The sequence below is a fragment of the Epinephelus lanceolatus genome, chromosome 19 (assembly GCF_041903045.1).
Source record: "Epinephelus lanceolatus isolate andai-2023 chromosome 19, ASM4190304v1, whole genome shotgun sequence".
NCBI lineage: Eukaryota > Metazoa > Chordata > Actinopteri > Perciformes > Serranidae > Epinephelus > Epinephelus lanceolatus.
In genome coordinates this window covers 24,292,897-24,315,634 of record NC_135752.1, presented here as the reverse complement: position 1 = coordinate 24,315,634, position 22,738 = coordinate 24,292,897, and the positions used below count along the sequence as shown (strand labels likewise).

Here is a 22,738-nt window from a genome sequence, read left to right as displayed (position 1 = left end):
CACTTAAGATTTTTGCTGCTCGTACTGCTGGCACAGCACGGCTGCAACTGCATTTACACATCCCTGCAGATTTTCAAATGACTTTCTGATAAATTCTCAAAGTGGACACCATAACCATGTACTGGAAAATACGTACAATTGAAAAGTGCAAAAATATATAGACATTTTGATGGACTAAATTATGTCCAACAGCTTCAATCTACTCAGATGTGGGGTCTGTATTTTTGTAGGCTATCAGTGTAGTGTCTTTTATCCATTAGATATCCGGTCCAAACAAGCTTACAAGGTAGAATATTAATTTCCACGTATACAGGTGTGAGACCAAATATACAAATTATAGGAAAACATAGTGTATTCGGTACACCTTCATACTTATAGCTTGTTTTATTCAGTCTAGTTTGCCAAATTTTCCAAATTTTAGAAATAAAACTTGCTCACACTTTGATACTCAGTCCTACTTATCATTTTCACCAAACTACAAAGATCAGGATTTTTGTTATGCATTCTTGAAAAGCGGGTTACCAAATTTGTGCTCAGAGCATGGGCTAAGATGATAACGGTGCTTGCCTAAACGTGCATTGCTGCGTCCCGCAAAACCACGCACCAAGTTTTTAGGCACTCTCGTTAAGAAGGTATAATGTTTACCATGTTTATCATCTCAGTTTAGTGTGTTAGCATACTAATAATTTCTAATTACCCCCAAAAAGTACTGGATAAGTCTCAAGGTAAGGGACCACCAAAGTTACTACATAAAATGTATCCCAAGGAGAACACGAATGTCTGAAACATATTTCAATACACTGAATTGTTATCAAGACATTTCTCTCTGAACCACAAGTGTCATTCTCATGGGATACTCCACAAGAAAAGTCAGAGAATCACCAAAGCTATTAGGTTTAATCCTCTGGGAGCCATGAATGTTTGTACTAGATTTCATGAAAATCCATCCCATAGCTGCTTGGACATTTCACTAAACCAGAGTCACCCTCAAGGTGGTGTTAGTGCAGAATTTAGGGGATTAAAATCTGCTTGATTGATCCTCTGGGGATCATGAAGGTCTGTACCAAATTTCATGGCAATCCACCGAAAAGCTGTTCAGTTATTTCCATCCATTGGCCCATTCCTGGACCAAAGCAGTGGACCAACCAACCACTGCCATCCACAGAGCCATGCCAAAGTTATCATATCTAGAATGGAGTCCAAAGCTATGAAAGTAACACCAAGGTTGTAAAAACCTTTGTAAAGGGACCGAAACATAGAGAAGACAAACACACACACACACAGGGTGAAACAGAGTGGTGAAATGAGCTGGGAGGCCAAACAGTGGCGTTGCTGTAAAGCTCTCACAGGTTTTATGATCTCAGCTACCGCAGCTCAGAAAAAACCCCAAAACACAAACAGTCTTTGGGTAGAAACAACCCTGAAAAACCTTTATCCACAGCGTGGAGCTGACTCTGGGTGGTGGGAGGAATCCGATACACATGTTTATGTATGTGTTGGTCTGACGTGTGTGGACGATGCACGAATGCTTAAAAGCATATGTGCGTGTAATAGAGCTCACATACATTTCTCTGTGCTCTTAATTGTGTATCACTGTGTACAGTATGTGTGTGTGTGAACGTCCGTGTGGTACCAGGTGAAAATGGGGTGTTTTTGACCAGTTTTTAAAATGTTACATCATAGTTAACTGTATGTGGCGGGAGGAAAAAAAGAACAAAGAAAGAGAAATACAAGTGTCTCCATTAGAAGTCAGAAACATTATCTGCTTCTTGCCTCATAGGAAACTTCATAGGTAAAAACACAAGCACACGCCACAGGTTTATACATCTCTCCCTTTCTCTCCTTTACGGGCACAAAAGAAGTCAGAGCAGCGGACCATCACATTTCCAGTTGTGTTCAGACCAATATCTGTCACTCATCCAAGAAGCAACAACTATTAATCACAATGAAAAGTGTTCCATGAAAAAGATCTTATCTATATGTTACAACAGGCTGTTAGAGCTGGCAACACTGTTTTCACCACTTTTGTACATGCTGGAGAGAAACAGTGTGTTGACTATGTGATACTAAAATCTCCAGTAAAACCAACCACTGTTTTGCAAGGTGAAATATACTGGTACACGGAGCATCTGGAACAATGATGAGCATCAAGCAGGACAACTTTAAAACCAATGATACATCCAGGACACCTGAGACTTTAAGGAAAGACTAGCATAGTTTTACAACGTTTATGAAGTGCTCTCCGATCCTTCAGGCACTATAGTTGTTCCTGATACTGGACATCTGCCTCTGTTCCCTGGCCGATCACCTTTGTATATCACGCAGTTCATGGAAGCTATGATTGGTTGGGGTTCAGTGTGCAGTCTGAGATGTCTCTCTGCCAAGTAAAGGCAAGAATTTACAGGAATCACAATGGTGCTCTAATCTGATGTAGTTCAAGTGTTGTGTAGTCTGATGTCACACCATGAGCTTTCCAGTAGTCAGTTAGCAAATTTGTTAGCTTGTTAGCTTTCGTGGTATCGAACAGAAGAGGTTAATAAAAAGGGAACGGTACAACGAAGCTAATAAGCTACGATAGCTTCCTCTAGTTTGGACTCTCCAGTTCTCTGTTTCCTAGAGGTCAGCACTGTCAAGATGGTTTGCTACTGGTCAACGGTGTGAATTTGTTTGTCAGGTTCACCAGCAACCTCGTCGCTAGCTTAAATGTTAGCATATCTTTCTACAAACCACAGATATGTAACATTTGTATGTTATCATGTAGCAGATATGGTGAAACTTTGTGCTGTGGTTAACGTGAGGTTATATAGGCACAAAAGCCACTGAGTTATGGTTAGAGAGGGATCATAGTTTGGCTTAAAATACCTGGTTTTGGTGGCATAATCATGGCTAGAAATGCCACCAATGTCTTGCAAAAAAAACACCCATTTTGGTGGCACAATGGCCATTTGTATATTGTATATTGGTACAAACAGTGGTCTGCAGCTTGGCATCCATCTCACCAAGTTGTCACGCCATCCAGTTTCCCGCCCACCTCCTGATGACAAAGTCAGGTCATATACTCTTAAATGGAACTACCTCCCTTTAGAAACGTTGATATGATACATATGAAACCCACAAAATGTAATGTACTTGTGGTTTGAAGAAACATACGATGGGTTGAAAAATTTTCCCAAGTGAAAAAACTCCTTCATTTTACTCCCGGTGCATGTGAATATATGTGACATCGTCAAGATATTTGCTCGTCTGAGTCTAGGTCTGGTCAAAGCATCTGTGGAGAACAGCGGACTCTTACAGAAACCTCATGTGTGGTGCTCACCTGTGAAATTCCACTAAAGCCACCAAAAATGTGGACTGGAGCCAGAGAGACACAAGTGGATTTATGGGCAGGTTGGCTGAGAAACTCTGTGGGCCTTCTGACTGTGGTTCAACTCTTTATAGCCCTAAATATGTTTTATCAGCATCTGTATATTCATGTGAAATCACCCTCATTTTAATACTACATTTATTTATATTATTTGGTTTTATCTTCAGTTAGTAAAAGCATTCTTGGGTAAAATCTATATATATGTCTATTAACTAACCAGCTTTTAACATTTGTGTGCAATCATAAGGTTACGTCAAAGTAAATATTAGAAAACTAAATCCTTTCTCCTTTCTGCAGTCACAAATAACAAATTAATTTAATCCCAAATCAAAAAGTGGCCGCAGCACAAAACCTCTCCACAAGTTCCAGGTGACACTCCACGAGTAAGCAGAGACTATTAATCCTCTGTGTTGGAGCCTGTGGACAGCTTTGGCCGCATATTGCTCGGCTGAAGTCCAGCCAGGTTTGGCTCATTTCTACAGGTTTGATTTAATGCAGACCAGCCACAAACCTGGCCAGTGCAGGGAAAGCATAAGCATACCAGTAGCGATTTATAAGGCTTCATGTCAAACTCTGAGAGGTTAATGCTCATTTGAAAACTACACCCCTATAAAAAAGCATATATTTTTTGTCATTTCTTTCCATTTTAATTGAAATTAATTTAGTTGTGTTCATTACTGTAAAACTGTATGACTCGGATATTCAAATTCAAAAACATTCTCAAAACAGTGCAGTTTTTCTTTTTCAAAACAGCTGTCAGCTTCAGGTGTGCAATTTCCTGTTGGTGTAACTAAAAGCTGAAGATATGCAAGTAAGTTTAGGTGGACCACAGCATTCCTGTTCAGAGGTCACTGTACCTCAGGTGAGATGATAAGATCAATTGCCTGATCAATTTAACTTCAGACTGTGTACAGAGGCACTAAGCTATTTACTACTGATGTGAATACGCATTTAAGGTCATTATTCCCATCTTATCTGAAAACTATCATGTCCACAACCAGCTTTTTCTGTGAGCATGAAGACACTGACTTTCTTTTCACACACAAGCAACACCTTGTTTTAATGCAATGTAACAAATCCCATAAACACCACAGCCAAATCTATGGTTACAGGACAAAAGTGTGAAGTCTAATGTGGGATTTATACTTATGCACTGAATCAACGCTGTACCTTATGCCATACCCTACACCGTAGCCTGATGTGCGCCTCCCCAGAAATGTAACTACACATCACGGCAACACAGACCTCCTGTCTATTGTACTTCAATTTCACAGATAAGAATTAATAAATTGTGAAGACATTAAACCCCCCACAAAAATAGCATTTTTTGTAACGTTACAAAAGTAACGTTACCTTTGTTAAATGTTGCTGTTGTCCCTGACTTCATTAGAGTGGAGGAAAAGTCTGCTAGCCACTAGGCTAATTTATACAATAAAAAATGCCATAGACTTGTGCTAATAATGTTAGCATGTTGTATTTGTGGGGGAAATGCATCCAAATAAAGACAAGTGCTTTGTCTGTGAATCCTGAGAATTACAGTGAAGAAAATTTGTGTACTTGTGTTTGACATTGTCGCTGTTAAGCCATGTTTAATGTGTGTTTTGAATCAACTAACCTAAACAACACTTCACAGAAACCTCCGCCGCCGACTAGTGTTTTGGAGGTGTAACTGCAGAGTGACACAGACACACCACCGCACAAGTATAAATGCTCACAACAGCAAAGGCCACATGTGCAGGCTACGGCATAGGGTCTGCCACACAAGTAAAAACCCTGCTTAGTTGTGGGTGCACTTAAAATTTAATACACACAATGTGGCAGTATGGGAACTTAGTGGTAATGCTACTATGTGTTGATTAGACAAATTACTGCAACTGATACAGTATACCAACAATAAAATATCAGGTCATATCTCCCTAAGTGTGAAAGTAAATAAGTGCCAAAGGTAATTGTCAACAGTAAATGCTGCATGTGTGAAAGCAACTGCTGACAGTTATTAGTCAAGTAAATGCTAATGTTATTTTATAAGTTTAATTAACAAGTGACAATGACAAGCCAGAGAAAGTGATGAATTGATGCTCGAGCCTGCAGAAACTGTGAAGACTTCTGTATCATTTATGGGGAAAAAGGGGTTATCATCAGCCATTGTAAACTGTGCCCTGTGGGTTAAGACATGTTGAAACAACGGAAACCTCACACAAGGTGTTTCATTAGTGTTTTGAATGAAGGATTAACTGAAACCTGCAGTGTTGTGATGTAACATGAGACATCTGCTAACCTCAAACTGTGGGTTTGCTCTTTTTTTTTCCTCTGAATTTTGATACAGCAGTAAGTTGTTTTCTTTTTCATTTTCAATACACTTAAATAAATATAACTACTTTTTTCCTCATGTAAGGAATTCCTTAGTTTTTATCACTCACATGCTAATTCACGGCTGATTGGTCATAGCCTGGGGTCCTGGCCACATTCAGGCCTGAAAAAATCTTACCTTGCACAACAATAGAAGGAATGATGGGCACCAAACAAATTGAAATTAGCATCGTAATGACTGTAATTGCTCTTACGTCTAACTTACATTAGCTTTAAATATGTGAAAGGCTGCTGTTAGTGAGTGTTAGGTACATTTGTAGATGCTGAGCTTTTCTTACTTAAATTAGGCACACTGCAAGACGGCAGAATCACAAACGTGTTTCAGTGTTTTTCCGTGGGCTCTTTGCCCTCTGCAGGGTTTTCACAATCAGATGTTGGAACAGCGAGTGGAAAACTGACTGCTCAAACAAAGCAGTGGCAGAAATATCTGTTATTTCATCTGTAATTACCTTCAGAATTATCTTTACTTGTTTCATTCAAGTTATTATACATTAATCTTTGGAGCAGATCCTGTCATTGATTAATTGAATGTAATGAACTGTGTTTAGCTTGAGTTACCTCGGACCCATGTAGCCAACTAAAGCATGGCCAGTAAGGTACATTATTTACTGCCAGGCGGCTAGAGGCAATTACATACAGTTTTTATGTTGTTTCAAAACTGCAGATAACTCTCAGTAGGAAGCATCAAGTAACAGGCACTAGATTATTTTTGAGGTATCGGACATATGGGTGCAGAGCAATGATAGTGCCACGAGGCACGAGGTTTCATGACCCAATGTTCAGTCAGAGAGACAAGCTATTAAGCTGCAGAAGCCAGCATTACAAAACCAGGAAAAGCCCACAGCAGTCACCAAAAGTCAGACTCCATTGGAGTGTGTTACTGTATATACTTTCAAGGATCTGAGCTCTTTTTCTTGGCACAATCCAGCTCCTTCCGATCCGCTTTCAATCAAAGACACTTGCAAAATAAAATGTTGCAAACGCGTGGACTTGCACAGGAACAGAAAAACAATGTTGGAATTATTCGACCTTGATTTGACAGCAGCAAAGAAAGTGTTTAATGGAACAAACATAACCTCTCCTAAACATAGGAGTAAGGCAAACCATCTTATAATCAATACAAACTCACTGTCATTAATCTCTATCAGTCATTCATACAGCAAACAAATCACAGCGGTGACCTCAGGGGCTTCGTTCAGTCGCTTCTCTTCATGATGACTTTGACAAACCTGACACTTCAATTTCTAACTATAAAGCTTTTGAAAAAAAGGCGGTTTTGAAAGTGAGATGAGCTCGGCATCTTTGTCTCCGGTGTCGTCTTTCCAGACAGATGGACAGATAATGTCTGAGGAAATGTCAGACATCTAATATGGGACTGTTTGGTCAACAGTGGGGAGGAAATCAAGCACCTCAGTGCCACATGAAACCAGGGATGCGGAGGAAGCTGTGAGGACATGTTGGAAACTCAACCGTATAACTGTGCGCACACGTACAGACGCCCACTCATACACTAACATGAACTCTTGCAAACACGCATAGAAATGCACAAACACAGACACAAACAATAATAAACGGATACGAGCAATTATATGAACAAATACACACGGCAGCTAAACATGGAAAGTTCACTCCCTTTGATCAAAGTAAGAGTGAAGTATAATTTGCAAACTATTTGAGGACGAAGAAAATAAACAAATCATACAACAAATCACTTCCTATTTTATAAAGGGAGTATAAATTTGCAGCTTTACGGCAAAAAGTGAGCTGCTCACCAGGTGTATTTATCTCACAGGAATACTGTTAAAGTGTATAGTAACATATTTTCATTTTAATATATCGTACTGTTCAAACATCTGCTTTTTCTGCTTTCCACAAATTACACTGCATGTTTCCTTTTAATATATCACATGATTTATTTGTAATAACTGTTTCATTGGTTATTCAAAACGTTGACATCATTCATCATTTGTCTAAATAACAAATGAATATTCTTTAAGCCAAGACAGTCATCTGGCCACGCATTAAAGTCCCACTTGAAACACCTTAATGAGTTTAATACATTCAAGCACAGGTTGAGATTTATGGCTGCTGTTGTCATTTTTTTGGCTGTGTCAAAGCATATGAGGACACGTATACGATTCATCACTGCAGGCCATTCTGCTCTGGTGATCACTGAATCAATTGGTTCTCTCCAGTGGGACAAATGAGATGTAATCAGATTTGCTGCCGGGGTATTGCTGTGCAATACTATCGTCGTGCCAGCATGTGTTCTCTGTCTCCCTTACACGCACAAACACACACATTTGTTTTCTTGCCAAGAGTTAGATAAGATTGATACCACTGTATGTGGAGGTGGTTGGTTGAGGTAAGCAAAAAGCCTGGAAACTGGGTCTAGAGCGCAAAAACAATATGTGGTTTTACAGTGGGTTACGGACGACTCCTTAGCCAGGTGCAGTGATTATGGGAAATTACCCAGTAAAGAAGTAGTATCACACATACACCCCAGTAAAGCCACATATTGTCATTTTTACACTATACAAACAGGTTCAGACCAGCTCGTCCCACCTGTTTACAGTCTTTGCGCTAAGTTAAGCAGCTGCTAGCAGTAGCAATACATTTACGGATATGATAGGCATTCCCAAAATGTTGATCCATTCCTTTAAGAATTGCCCTAACCGGCCTAAGACAGAAGAAAAATGTTGAACATGAATACACATGAATACACCCTCATCATTAGGGGTGCAGCAAAAAGGTTCACGAGTCTTCCCTCAACATCACCAGTACTGCCCTCTCCTAGCTAAAGCCATACCTCACCAACCGACATCTGTTCATCAATATTAACAACTGTACTTTCTCCCCTTGCTCCTCTATCCCAAGGCGTCCCCCAGGGTCTGGTGCTCGGTCCTCTCCTATTCATTCTTTACACGCTCCCCCTTGGTAAAATCATTCGCAGCCATGGCCTCAACTTCCATTGCTATGCCGATGACATCCCGCTCTTCATCTCCACTACATCCATCACCACAGAAACTCAGTCCACTCACTAACTAACTTGCCTCATCGACTCCAAGTCCTGGATGCAAGCCAACTTACTCAGACTGACCTGTGAAAAGTTTAACATGATCATCATCGGTCCCAAATCCCTCACCAAAACCGCTCACAAACTCTGCCTCACCATTGACAATTCCACTCTGCATTCCTCCCCACATATCCGCAACCTCTGAGTAATTTTTGACAACAACCTCTCCTTTGAAAAACACATCAATCACATCACCCGTACTGCCTTCTTCCATCTAAAAAAACATAGCTTGTCTCCACCCATCACTCTCCCCCACTGCTGCTGAAACTCTCATCCATGCCTTCATCCCATCCAGAATTGACTACTTTTATGGTACACCATCCAAACTCCTAAATAAACTCAAATACATCCAGAACTCACAATCACATCACCCGATCACATCGCATCACCCCTGTCCTTCAGAACCTTCACTGGCTTCCTGTACCACAACACATCCAATTCAAAGTCCTTCTCCTCACTTACAAAGTTCTCCATAACCAGGCCCCCTCCTATCGCACTGACCTGCTCCATCGCCAGACTCCTTCCCGCAGTCTCCGCTCCTCTGCTGCCAACCTCCTGACTCCACCACTCAGGACCAAGCACCAGACCTTGGGCGACAGAGCTTTCTCTCCCCCCTCTGTCATTTTGCAGTTCATCTTCAAAAAAGGTGTTGGGGTGCATTTTGGATTCAATAACTTAACAATTAGCTTTGCATAGATAAAATTAAGTATTGTGTGGGCACATTTCTGCGGAGTAGGAGCCAGAAAATACTATGTCCTCTGCTATGTATTTAATTGTGATCGGGTTTTGAATCAAAAATTAGTTCTGAATCTAGTCCTGGCACCTAGAATCAAACTAAATGCAATTGCGGGGCACCCAAGGTTTCCCCACCCATACTCATCATCATCATCATTCTTATTTTGCTGTCTAATCTCATTACCAGGGGGACTGAGACAGATTTTCCTCTGTGGGCAAATTCTGGAAATCAGAGGCAGCTTGCCCAAAGCCCTACTTAAAAATAAGGACAGCCATTGTGCTGTCCGGGATGTAAAGCTTCACTTTTCATAGCATCTACATCACCAACACACTCAGCAGTTGTTACGATCGCGACAGCATGGGGTGTGGGAGTTCTGGGATGATCACACTTTGTGACACCGTCTGTCCTGTCCAATGAGTCCAGTTGCAGGGTGAGCCGTCTTTTCACATGTGACCTCTCAGATCACATTTATGGTACTTGACATTTTCCCACAAATCTGTTGATTCAAGAACAAACCGTACTTTGATGTATTCAGTGTTTGAGTTTAAATGCACTCGCCAAGAGAGCTCTCCCATTTTGCAGTAATTGAGAACAGACGTCATTCCCTGTGTGTAAAGGATATTTCTTCTCTCAAGGGGTCAAGATGATGCGTTTAAAAAAAAAAAAAAAGTATTTTTAGTAATTATTATTGTTTTTCAAAGAGATGTAGCACAAAGACATTTAAGCCACATCTGTAATTGGGTATGGAGATGTCTGAATTACAGACAGGCAGGAAGGTATGATAATTGGGTTAAAATTAAGTTATGGAAGTGGGTTTTGTTTGGATTATATCAGATCTTGCCTTGTGAAGCCCAGCAGACCCAGAGCCCTGCAGCCCGTCAGCTGAAGTGACAAGAAAACACCGCAGCTGAAGTTACAAGGTTGTCAAACAGAGGTAATGTCATGATGCCTTTAATGGAGACGGAGTCACGCCTTCTTTCCTTAATGGCTCCTCTACTGATCTCAGTCTGCATCTCAGCTCTCCCTGTTCCAGTCCCTCCTCGTCATGAATGAACCAAATGGGCTTCAAACATTCCTTCCCTGTTCTCATAGACGTACACTGAGACCTGCATTCATCACCTCTCCATGCACCATTACTCCCAGTGATGGGAGGAAAGAAACAACACTTTCATTAGCAGGTCTGCTCCACTGAGGTGTGGAATGTCCCGCGGGTTTCCAACAACAGTGACAGAGAAAGCTGGCCTTCATACAGCCATTGTTGTCCTCAACAAGCTCACTTAGTGTAATGGGCAAGGCTGAGCCTTCTCTTCAAAAGACGAGGGGCACCGCGCAAGAATAAGAGCAGTCATGCTTATCCAGATTAGGGATCTGAGTATTGAAAGTATAATTCATTGTGGTTTGAAAATAATGAGCTCAATGGGCTTAATTTATTGTGGCAGGCAGAAATGGACACATCACTTGTAAGAAGAGATTTAAAAAAGCACCCTATTTTTTTTAAATGCATTAAGCTACCTTATAGTCTGACAGATGTTACACATTTTAACACAGCTGCACAAGGCTAGAACTTAAAAGGATAGTTTGGATCATTTGAAATGGGGTTGTGTGACGTACTTATCCATAATCAGTGTATTGCCTACAGTAGATGGTGGTCTGCACTCTCCCAGTTTGGAGAAGCAGGCAGGAGTACCACCATGGAAGCTAAGCAAAGCACTGCTGTGAACGGGGTCAGCAGCAAAATGAGAATATATTACCATATTGAGAATATTTTCTCAGCTTTACCTTGCTGTTGCTTCCCGACAAGGAAGCCACTGATGGCTTCAACTCCTCATCAGTGCTCTTGATGAAGCCACTAGACTCCATTGACAAAAACAGTAATTTTAGCTTGCTGTATATGGGAGGCGCTGGTCTACTGCTGCCTCAAATACTTATTTTGTTTGTGTTATTGTGGGTCTTTGCTGAATCCGAAATAACCCCTTGAAATGCCAAAGTCACAAAATAACACAAACAAACAGATTGAGGCAGCAGTAGACCAGCAGCTCCCATGTTCAGTGAAGTTAGATTACTGTTTTTCTCAATGGAGTCCGTCTTTGAAGAGAGTAATATAACACCTTAATTGCTCTGTCGGAAATCGCTGTCTGATGGCAGGGTAAAGTGGTGGAAATATTGTAAATATAATGTTCACTTTAATTGATATTGACCTTTTTAAGATAGGGATTTTTTTAGGTGGCTAAAATATGTTTTGTTGCTAACCCCATCCACAGCAGTACATTGCTTAACTTCCATGTCGGTACTCCTGTCTGTTTCTCCAAACTGCAACATCTACTGTTTGTATTACACTGAACTTCATACAACCCCACTTAAAAGGAACTATCCCTTCAAGTACGAATACATAACAGAAGTCAATTGTGTTGATCTTTCTTTGACTGAATTTAACGAATCACTGTGTAGGTGAATATTTTAAGAGAAATTTTAAAAGCAGGACATTTTCTTGCAACCTTTTTTTAACATTAAAGCAAATTATTACATATCTATGAAACATATTAGGCTTTTTGAAGTTTAGAAAAATATACGGGTTACATCTCTACACCAAAGGTCACGTATTAAATGAGCAGGGAGATCGTTTTAACTGTTAAACTGCCACATTGACAGGAGGTGAAGCATCAGGATTCTAAAAAAAATTACGGTACCAGTATTAATACCTCTACTCCTAAAGCGATACCAATATTGAACTTCATTTGATAAGCATTCAGTGATGTAAAGAAGCACCGCCATTCCTCCATATTCTGATGATTTTTACACAAATGGATTTTGAAGGTGTTCGGATTACTAAAATATTCATTAATAACTGTACAAAGAACTCCATCAAATACACCACGCTTGACTTCATCACACCGCAGACTGTAGGGGTTCTTGGTGGTGTGGTAGTGGGCCAATCACACGTCTCATTGAACTGAACAAGCAAAGCCATACAAATAGTCATGTTTTTTAGATCTGGGTACAAAGGTTTGAATGCAGGTATTGATTAACTGGAGAAGTCTCGTCACTACTTGTTACTGGGTCATTTCAGTAGATATCTTAAAGGTATTGAGGACGGCACTAGTCAGGATTCGTCTACTTCAGCTCAACAGGTGGTTGATTCATCATCTCGTTGTTTGTTTGCTTTGCAGTAGAGCAGCATGTCCCAAGTGGATAAAAGAGACAAATTGTCCAAGGAATCACAGTCAGGTGCTCATGCAGTAGAAGAAAACTCAGACACCATGACGAAGTTCGTTTGATAGTCACAGGTTGAACTGGGCATAAATCATGTTAAGTTAGTTTAAATTTGTATTAACAAGCTAGAGATTAAACTCTGCTTTATCAAATACTCTGGTTAGATGATTCACCACCTCTCGAAAACTCCAAACTGTAGGGATAAAATCAAGCATGATTGCAAGGCCTATTCTTACCTCAAATTTCTTCTACATGATTCTCTAAATCAGAAACAAAGACCAGCGACAGCCCGACGGGCGGCGCGTTCATCCAATCAGCTGTGCATAGCCTTGAACAAAGGCATGAAAAGGGAAATTTTCACTTCTTTAATTCATGAAATATCTTCTTTTCCATTTGCCTCTTAAAGTCAGCCAGACGTAAATGGCCAGTAAAAACATTACAGAGACTATTACAGACCGTAAATATGCTTCTCTAGTTGTAGCCTCATTAAACAGTACTTTGAGTCAAGAATGGCGTCTGAGGCGGCAGCATTGTTTCACTAGGAGTGTATCTCACTCATCACACTCTATCTGGACATTGTACACTCGAGTTGAGCTAAAAGGCTTTAAATGGAATTGCCCTTTTCAACTAGACTGCGAAAACAGTGAAAGAAAATGTTTACTGAAATATTAAGCGGGCTGCTTGAAGCCAGCAGGGTTAAGGCGTCCATCAAGCTGCTGTTGATTAGATTGAAACCGAGTGTGGAAATTATGGAGTGCCAAGCTGTGTGCTGTGTGCTGTGTGCTGTGCTGGTGCGGTGTCAGAGTAGGGGTTGTTTCTGGGACACTACAATTCATTGTTGAGCCCTCTGGAGGCTTTGTGGACCTAATTCAATGAAAGCTGTGATGATGGGAAGTTTTTCTCTCTTTATAGCCCTGTTGACAAACCCAGTTTCAGCCACCCACTTTCTTTCTCTGATATTCATAACAAGTCCCCATGCCTAAACGTCAAAATAAATTATATGTGAATGCCTTTAAAAAGAGACCAATAGAAACATTTCCAAAATGAGTCATGATGGTCTGCTACCTCCTTTAGGTTAGTGGTCAGTCTGTATCTATGGTAGCTACATGCACTGGGTCTGTATGTACACTAGGGCTGCCACTAACAATTATTTTCATTGTTGACTAATCTGTCCATTATTTCTTCGATTAGTCGACTAATCATTTCATCGAAAAATGTGTTAAAATGTTGAAAAATGTCGGTCTGTCTCGCCCAAACCCCAAAATTACGTCATCTAATGTCTTGTTTCATACTCACGCCTCCTCAAAAATGTACATGTTGGGGTATCTTGAGTTACAGAGATACCACATGGGGACCTCAGAACTGCGATTAGCTGCTTGTGATTTATCCGAGATTTTGCTGATGCTAGTGGAGATCGTTAATCGGGAAGACAGCATTAAGGAAGTGGAAGAAAGACTCAGGAGAGACTGCATCTGTATGGGTGGGGTTTATGCCAGAAGTAGGTGGGGTTTAAATCGAAAAAGTGGGTTTGGGCTAATGAGAAGTTGTTATTTTAGGCCTGAAATTTATATGGATTAATCAGAATTTGCAATATCTATTACCTATGATAAAAGTATTTTCAGGACAACGTCAAAATTGAGCTTCAGATCATTTCATCACAAGAGTAATAGATTAAAAACAGCTACCAAAATGAGGATTTTCCTTTATGACGAGTACAGATAATGACACAGTTTACACGTATAATACTTATACTCGTAAAAAGTCCATTATCGGTACTGGATACTCATTTCATCCAGGTATCTGGCTCAACCCTACTATTTGCTGGGTACGATATAATGGAGTAATGGTGTCCTGACCAGAGAATGAAGCCATGCTACCTCTCTGTGTGCAACCTCATACAACGGTTCGTACAACATAGTACCCCATGAATGACTTCACATACTTAACGTTAAGTGACATCATACCTTGAAATGACTCAAAGTTCACTTAAACTTCACACAGTTCCAACACCAACCACCGAGGGAAAGTCCTGGAGGAAAGTCTTGTGTTTTGTGACCCATCCACCACCCCAGCTGTCCTTGAGCAGCGAACGCTTCCTTCTTTACTCCCACCAGTGCATTGCGATCGCAGCTTTCCCAAATATTTAGGTTATATGTGAATTACTGGTTCATGATTACATAGGATATGTGCAAATTTTAATTTTGGTGCATGATGTCTTGTAGGAAAATGTACAAACAGTGCATCAGAACAGCTGTATGTTGTAGTCTGACCTTTTCTGATCTTTGTTTTGGTAGACGCGGTGGCTACATGTGCATGTGATTCCCAGTGTTTGTATCCCACTGGTAGCTAATCGGCGCCCCCTGCTCTGCCCTCATACAGTGATTACCGCTGATTATGACAACAGCATTATCACAAAAACGTACTGCCCCCACTCTGGGTTGCCCCCACATTAACACTGTTAGCTCTGTCAGCACTGTTGCAGTTGTTTACACTATTCCTGCTCAGCCACCTCGAGGTTGAGAGCCATGTGCAAGCAATCAGGGCTCAGAATCTGAATCATAAATATGCTCTGAATGTTGTATACAGCTCCTTTGATGAAAGGTTATTATTTGTCATATTACAACAAAGGATTGAACAATGAAATTTAAGATGTTGCCCCTCCATGCTACACACACATACAAGAAATACTCAGATTAGTTTATATGATAATAAATTGCAATTGCACTGGAGTAGAGTCCTATTCAGTAGACAGAGAAGCAAAATCTAAGCTACCAGGATGCAATTTGTGCATAAGTATGTAGCCACTATCACTTTCTATCACTCAGTAAAGTCAAACAGTTACTGTGGGGAATATATTAACGGGTAGAATGTGACGCTTAACTGGCCATAGGTGCTTATGTCTGTGCTGCCGTTAGCATAACTCCAACCTTAAAAGAAAACAAAAAGGGAAATATGTTGCAAACCCTGGTCTCAAATGTCAAGGTCAGACACTTTGTACCTCCAACCCCAAAAGAGGTTTTGCAGCAATATAATAACATCACCTGCATAACATCAACAGACATTATTTTCACAACCACAAAAGCAACAGCTGATGCTGTAGTATTTCTGGTGGTGACACTCTCATCCAGAGCACTTCCAATGATTTAAAACAATACTAGAAATGATAACATCTGATCTGCCAAAAATGAGACAAGTGTAAGAGGATGTGAGAAATAATGACCTCACTGTTCATCGTGTGAAAATGCTTCCTCAGCAGAAGTGTTAATAACACAAGCTAAATGTAATCATCTCAGCCTGAGAGTAAAATCTTCACTCCTTGCGATTGTTAGTTCTTACTCTTACTCCATGTGTTTATAAAGACATAAACATTTCCCCATTCTTCATCTGCTTCTCTGGAGAATGCTAATAAAGTGCTGCTGGGTGGTTTGGGCAGAGACTTATAGACTGAAGGGCCAACAAGGCCTGCTTTAGAATAACAACACTTTAAGCTTCTGGGTGTTAGGGTAAATGGTCAAGTGTAATCCCTTTAGCTCCTGACCAGCATTAGCAGAAATTCCTCAATAATACGCAACATGATTTCATAGTGACTGCTGCCTTTGAGAGATGTTTGTAATGCTGAAAGGGTCACCGAGGGGCACAGACAGACAGGCAGACAAGGGGACTTAAGTGTGCCGGTTTGGGGAACAAGGTTCCTTTTTTTCTGGCAATTTCAGACTTGAGCCATTAGGATCCATTTTTCTTTAATAACAAAGAGCGTGGCAGAGCACGGCTGAATGTTTGTACAGCTGATTATTAACACCACACCTTTCTCCACTCTACTATGCTGTGGGAAAAAGAGGAAAAGACAAAACTAAGGGCCTGTGTTGTATATATAAAAAAAAATCTGAATCTATACATCTGGGGCCAGATGCATAAAACTTTGTTTATATTCACGACTAAATCTGTGTTTACGCACATGGTCAGAAATGTGCACACGCATTCTCCAGATTTATAGAGACGCATGCACGCCTGGTTCTCTTTTACATATTTTAATCATTGTGGAGCTGGGCACACATGGCCGAGCCTTATTTACATTCCCACATGCTGCCATCAGTGAATGCAGAAATGCCCTTAAACATCTGTTGACATAGATAGTTGCGCCTGCTCCAACACTCATTTAGACCTGTCATTGAGAAATATGGCAAAGAAAGTACAATTTCACCGTCTGTGTTGTATCGGCAAGGTTCTTCAACGGTGCCAGAGAAGCTGTCATTACGCACAGCTGTGGCTTTTTGTAGCGTCCATTAAAGCTGCAACTGGTAACTTTGATGAAAATATCCTCTTCACATATTTGATGAAACTGTTAGTGTAAGACAGAAAATATGTGACAAAAAATCATGTTCCTCTGCCTCTCCAAGGAGTCACTAACGCAGCTGTAAATCATACCAATCACTGCTTGTGAACTGTGGGCAAACTGTCAAACTAGACAGTGCTGATCAAATACAGTCAAGAGTCTGTTACTGCATTGCCTATTTCTCATCTTAAATGTTTTAAGAAACATATTTTAGTGTACTGTTTAGCTGTGAAATGAGAAAATTTGCTCTTGGCGTTGTTTGTATTTGGCTTAACTGTTTTCAAAATGGCATCCGGATCACAAACTCTGTCACTTTACAGCTAAACAGTACAATTGTGATTAAACCGTCAAATTAGGCAGCCTTGATCAAGTAAAGTCAAGATTCTGTTACTGCATTGCCTGTTTCACACCTCAAATGTTGTCAGAAAAATATTTTAGTGTACTGTGTAGCTGTAAAATGAGAAACATTTGTCATCCGGTCACCATGGTGAAAACAGTCAACCCAAAGCTAACCATCGCCTACCAGCCAGAGCAAACTTAGTCATTTTACAGCTAAACAATACACTGATATACAGTATGTTTCTAAAAACATTTAAGGCAAGAAATAGGCAATGCAGTAACAGAATCTTGATTTATATTTGATTAGTGCTGCTTCGTTGGACAGTTTGATCACAGTTCACAAGCAGGAATAGACATGATTGACAGCTGAGTTAGAGACCCCTCAGCTCTGACTGGTTGTTTCCGTTCAGGCACATTAGATTCCTGCAATTGTCTATTAGAAGCATTACGAGGAGGCAGAGGAACACCATTTTTTTCACAGATTTTCTGTCTCATGTACAACTGTCAGGCGCAGTAGATTCCTGCAAATGCCATTAAAAGCATTATGACTCATTTTACAGCTCAACAGTACACTGAAATATGTTTCTGATAACATTTTAGGCAAGAAAATAAGCAATGCAGTAAAAGAATCTTGATTCATATTTGATCAGTGCTGCCTAGTTTGACAGTTTGATCACAGTTCATGTGCCGTGACTGACATGATTGATGTGACTGACATGACTGAGGGCTGCGTTAGAGTCTCCTCGCTACTGATTGGTTGTTTTTGTTCAGGCATAATGGATACTTCTAAATGCCATTAGGAGCAATAGAGGAGGCAGAGGAGCATGCTTGTTCTTCCACAGATTATCTGTCTCATGAACAACTATCAAGATGCCAAAATATCACAGTTATGTTTATAAAAGTTACCAACTACAGCTTTAACAGTGAGGCGATGCTCATATGTATATAAAAAGACTAAAGTTCATCACACATAAATAATTAAAAATGAAGTTTAGAAATGAGTCTTTGATTGACATGACAGAACAGACAGCAATAATAACAAAGTCAGTGAAAACAGCAAACAAACTGAAAACAATGTCACCCATCTCTCAGCTTATATTCAATCTTCCCCTCATCATATCACCTGCAGCTATCTCAGCTAAAACCATGTGTACACCCGGTCTTGAGTCTGCGTGAGCTGCTCACATTCTACCTCTGTGAGTCTACGTGTATGTGTGCGAAGTAGCGTTTTCCATACGCATTATTTATAGATCCAGGCCCTGGTCCTTGTTGTTTGTATTACACTTATTAGCGCTGGTGTATTTTAGAGAGAGATGCTAAGCTTCTTCAGCAGAGCAGATTTGACAATGAGTTTATTGAAACAAACCTAATTAGTCTGAAGAATAAACCCACCAGCTGCATCCCACAGCAGCCTCATCTGATACCTGTAGCACACACTGGATATACCGTAGAGCTGCACCAATCTGAGGTCAGCGCTCTTTTTTTCCCTAATGTAAAATCTGTTAACCTCTTTGTATGGAAGTGATTAAATATGTGTAAGCTAATGTAAAGCTGTAGCTACACATAAATTCTGAACTACTATAAATTTTAATTGTAGCCTGAGGTCTTATGAAAACAACATAATGAAGTCAAAGCAGGAAATAGATGGACTGCAGCTGGACTACACCACACTGGAAATCAGCGCAGGAAGACAAACATTTTAATTGATGGGTTTGCCGATGAGGAAGGAGACAACTGGAGTGAATCAGAGAAGGTCTGACAAATGCTCTCAAGCAACCTGGGACTGGACAGTGTAAATATGTGTCCTGAGCATGCCCAGAGAATGATCCAGGAGGGGGAAGCCCAGGAAAACTGGGGACAAAGCATCCTTTCCCCTGCCAAGAAATGAAAGGGCACGAATATCTGTATGAATGACTTCTGGGAAGAAAGCTAAATAATAATAGTGTTTCTTCTATCTAGTCATTCTTAGTTTTTCAGGACTGACAGAATGTTGGAAAACCTTTCTGTGAGTAGTCTTCGCTGGCAGTTTTTCATACCCCAAAAATACGCACCCCCCAGTACAGTTTCAAACTCACCTGGGAGAAGTTGAGCCCATTGAGCGGATGGCACTGCTCCTCCACCTTCTCCACAGCCCCCGTCCTCTTCCTCATCCTCTCCGCCTCCTGGGCCAGGTACAAGTCCAGCACCGGCACCCCTCGCGTCTTAATATCTGCCTCGGTTAACGAATTCACCATCAGCATCACCCAAACGGGTCGCTTCCTCTCCCAGTTCCCAGCGATGGCATTGAAGAGGTAGTCCGCGTAGAGCCCCTTCCCTCTCTGATCCGGGGTCATCCACGAAGGCATCATGAGTTTTACATACTCAAGGTGTCTTTTGAGTCTCCGGTAGATGTCTCTGGGTAAGACATCCTGCAGGTTCTCGCCCTGAGGAAGCAGCTGGCAGCTGGTCAGGGCCGAGATGGTGTAAGGGTCGGTCAGGTCCAGCTCAAAGTAGACGATGTTGCTCTCCTGGAAGGCCTGCTTGGAGTTTTCAGGGATGAAGTCCCAGACACGTGTGTAGGGGACGTGGATTGTACCGTAGAAGTATGAGGGAGGGTCCCGTTTGATCGTCCACAGGAAGGAGTTTAGGTCAGTTTGCTGGGGGGAAGACAAGAAGAAATAAACAATTATTTTCAGTGCTGATTATTTTGTTGAATGTTTTCTGATTAATGGCTTCATAGATGCCCGAGGAGCCGTCTTCAAATTAGTGTTGTTACGATACCGAGTTTCTAATTTCAGTACCTTGAAAAATAGCAATATTCCATACCATTTCAATACAAATAAAATTGACATTGACAAATTACTTTTCTTTTCTTGGTTGGCAGCATAGCAGGAAAGTGCAGCTGGTACCGAAATGTTGTGCTGCAGAAAATGAGTTTGTGTTTGAAATATTCAGAATCAATACGCGTATGCTTGTTTTGTTTTTTGTGACCAATGATTTAAGACCCAAAGAAATTCAATTTAAAGTGATATAAAAAACTGAAAAGCAGTAAAATCCTCACATTTAAAAAGCTGGGATCAGTGAATGTTTGCCATGTTTGATTATTAAAATTCCTGTTGCTTAATTTTCTTACATTTCAGCTGCACATATTCAAGTGATACACATATTGTGGAAAGAAAAAAGAAAAGATGACTAGTGGATTCGCAAAAACATGCACCAACACCGGGCCTGTCTGACACCAGCCAGCAAAGCCACCACTTTGTCTGTGAAAGGTTGTTTATTAGACTGATAACAGACTGATAATGACTTATTAACAGGCCACTTAGGACCCAAGTGCCAAACTAACAATACACATGTCAGTGTTTGTCAGACTGCGAGCTCAGCATGTCCGGCCTTCCTGTTTCTGCTGGATCTGACCTGAAATGCTCTGAGTTTGAAGACACAATCAGAACTCACAAGTTAGACGACAGAAGTCATCAATAAAAGAGCGGTTAAGTAACTTGAATCAGTTGTAACATACAAGACAAAAGGACAGAGTACGTCTTGAACGGCTGCCATTTTCGCCAAATACACACATTTGGGTGGACAGTGTGTAAAGACCCACATGTTACTCAAAGCCAATACACAAAACTAGAGCTGGACGATCAATTAATTCATTGATTAGTCGATTGACAGACAATGAATCATTAATATTCAATCAATTTCACTGCTACCATTATTATTATTATCATTATTAGTAGGATTTCTTTGGGTTTTGTGCTTTTGGTCAGAGTAAAAACGATATGAAGACGACACTGTGGGCTATGGGGACTTGTGATGGACATTTGAATCTGTTTTTCTATATTTTATGGGCTATAAATTCATAGATTAGTTTGAAAAGAAATGGTATAAATAATAAATCAATAATGCAAATAGTCAGAAGTTGCAGATCTATACAAAACATAAGGGGTTAAGTGGACAAAGCTGATTTTGCCAGTGCAATAAACCTTATCAGCACAAAATGGGAACCACAAATTAGGCATGTTAACCACAAAGATGTGCTGCATATTGAGAAGTTGGACCAAATATTATGTCCCTGGTGTAGAGACAGTGGACAGTATGTCAAACAGCAACAACAGCTTTACTGACAAAATAAAAGTGGCAGCTGTGAGAGCTCCAGATAAGACATTATACTGGATATAACCAACTTTTGCACCTCTTACGCAGCGTAATTCCTCACTCATTTCACTTTCTAATGACTTACTTTCTTGTTCAGCTCGCAGTTGTCGGAGTCCTTCAACCTCCACTGGTCTGCCCGGACCAGTAGTATCACACAGGACTGAATGAATGCGCCCAAAGTGCCCCGCATCGTAGCTCTCTCCAAAGTGTGCACGGTAGCTCGTGTTCGCTTCGCAACGTGTTGCAGCTGACTATTCCCCAGAAAGCATGGATGGAAGTACCTACTTCCACAGAAGCTCCGGCTCCATGCGGTCGCGTAAAATGAGCTGACAAGTATCCGACAAACCGCCGGACAGAGTCATGCTGGCTGGAGCCCTGGACATGGACGCGCTGCTGCTGCTGCCGCCGCTGTTTCACGTGTGTTTGAGACACGGAGAGAGGTGGTCACTGGAGTTTACGCAGGGTCACATCACCCTCTCACTGACTCATGTCCACACAGCTTTCTCTGCATTGCCTTGCAAAAGTTTGCGCGAGTTTATCCAAAACTTTGAGCGTCTCGAGGGTCACACCAACAGGTCCGCGCACGCGTCAACGCACCTGGAGCCAAAACAGAGTAAATCTCTTGATTGTTTTCCAAGTTATTTGGTTAGTGATGGTGAACCTGGTGTAAATGAAACTGCACCGACGACTTGCACTTTTAAACCCCAACTTCTCCGCACACACACACACTGCTCTATCTGCCTGCCAAGTCCTCACTGTTTGGATCCGCAGCTCTCCCCCTCTCTCGTGTGTGTGTGCGTGTGTGTGAGCATCTCTGTCGGGCAACCCCACTCTACCTACCCCCTGGGTTGCCAACATACCCCTCCCTCCATCTCTCCCTCACACACACACACACAGCAGTAATCTGATTAAACATCACCCCGCCCGCCACACGTAAAGTCTCCTTACACTTAATTCATGTCAATAAACAAGGTGTGGAAGCCTGCATACCCTTAAGAGTCACAAAGCCACAACTAATATATCAATATATTGACAAATATCCAGATTAAAAATAGATTGCACTTTTAATTTCAGTGTCAGACTGATGAGGTCTCTTGTCACCCAACAGGAGGCCTGCAGGCAATGGAGGGTGTCAGTGGAGATCCCGTGGATAGATTATCATGCCCTGCTAGT

General features: G+C 41.1%; 1 protein-coding gene across 1 annotated transcript in view; it reads right to left on the bottom strand.

Moving 5' to 3' along the window:
* Window positions 1–22,349, bottom strand: part of trabd2a (TraB domain containing 2A) — a 90,151-nt gene extending 67,802 nt beyond the window's left edge. The window contains exons 1-2 of the mRNA XM_033646080.2: window positions 21,651–22,349; window positions 19,504–20,064 (exon numbers count right to left, since the gene is read on the bottom strand). Coding sequence (XP_033501971.1) covers window positions 19,504–20,064; window positions 21,651–21,755 — 666 coding nt within the window. The 5' untranslated portion in view covers window positions 21,756–22,349. The remainder of the gene's footprint in view (window positions 1–19,503; window positions 20,065–21,650) is intronic.
* Window positions 22,350–22,738: the final 389 nt, after the last annotated feature.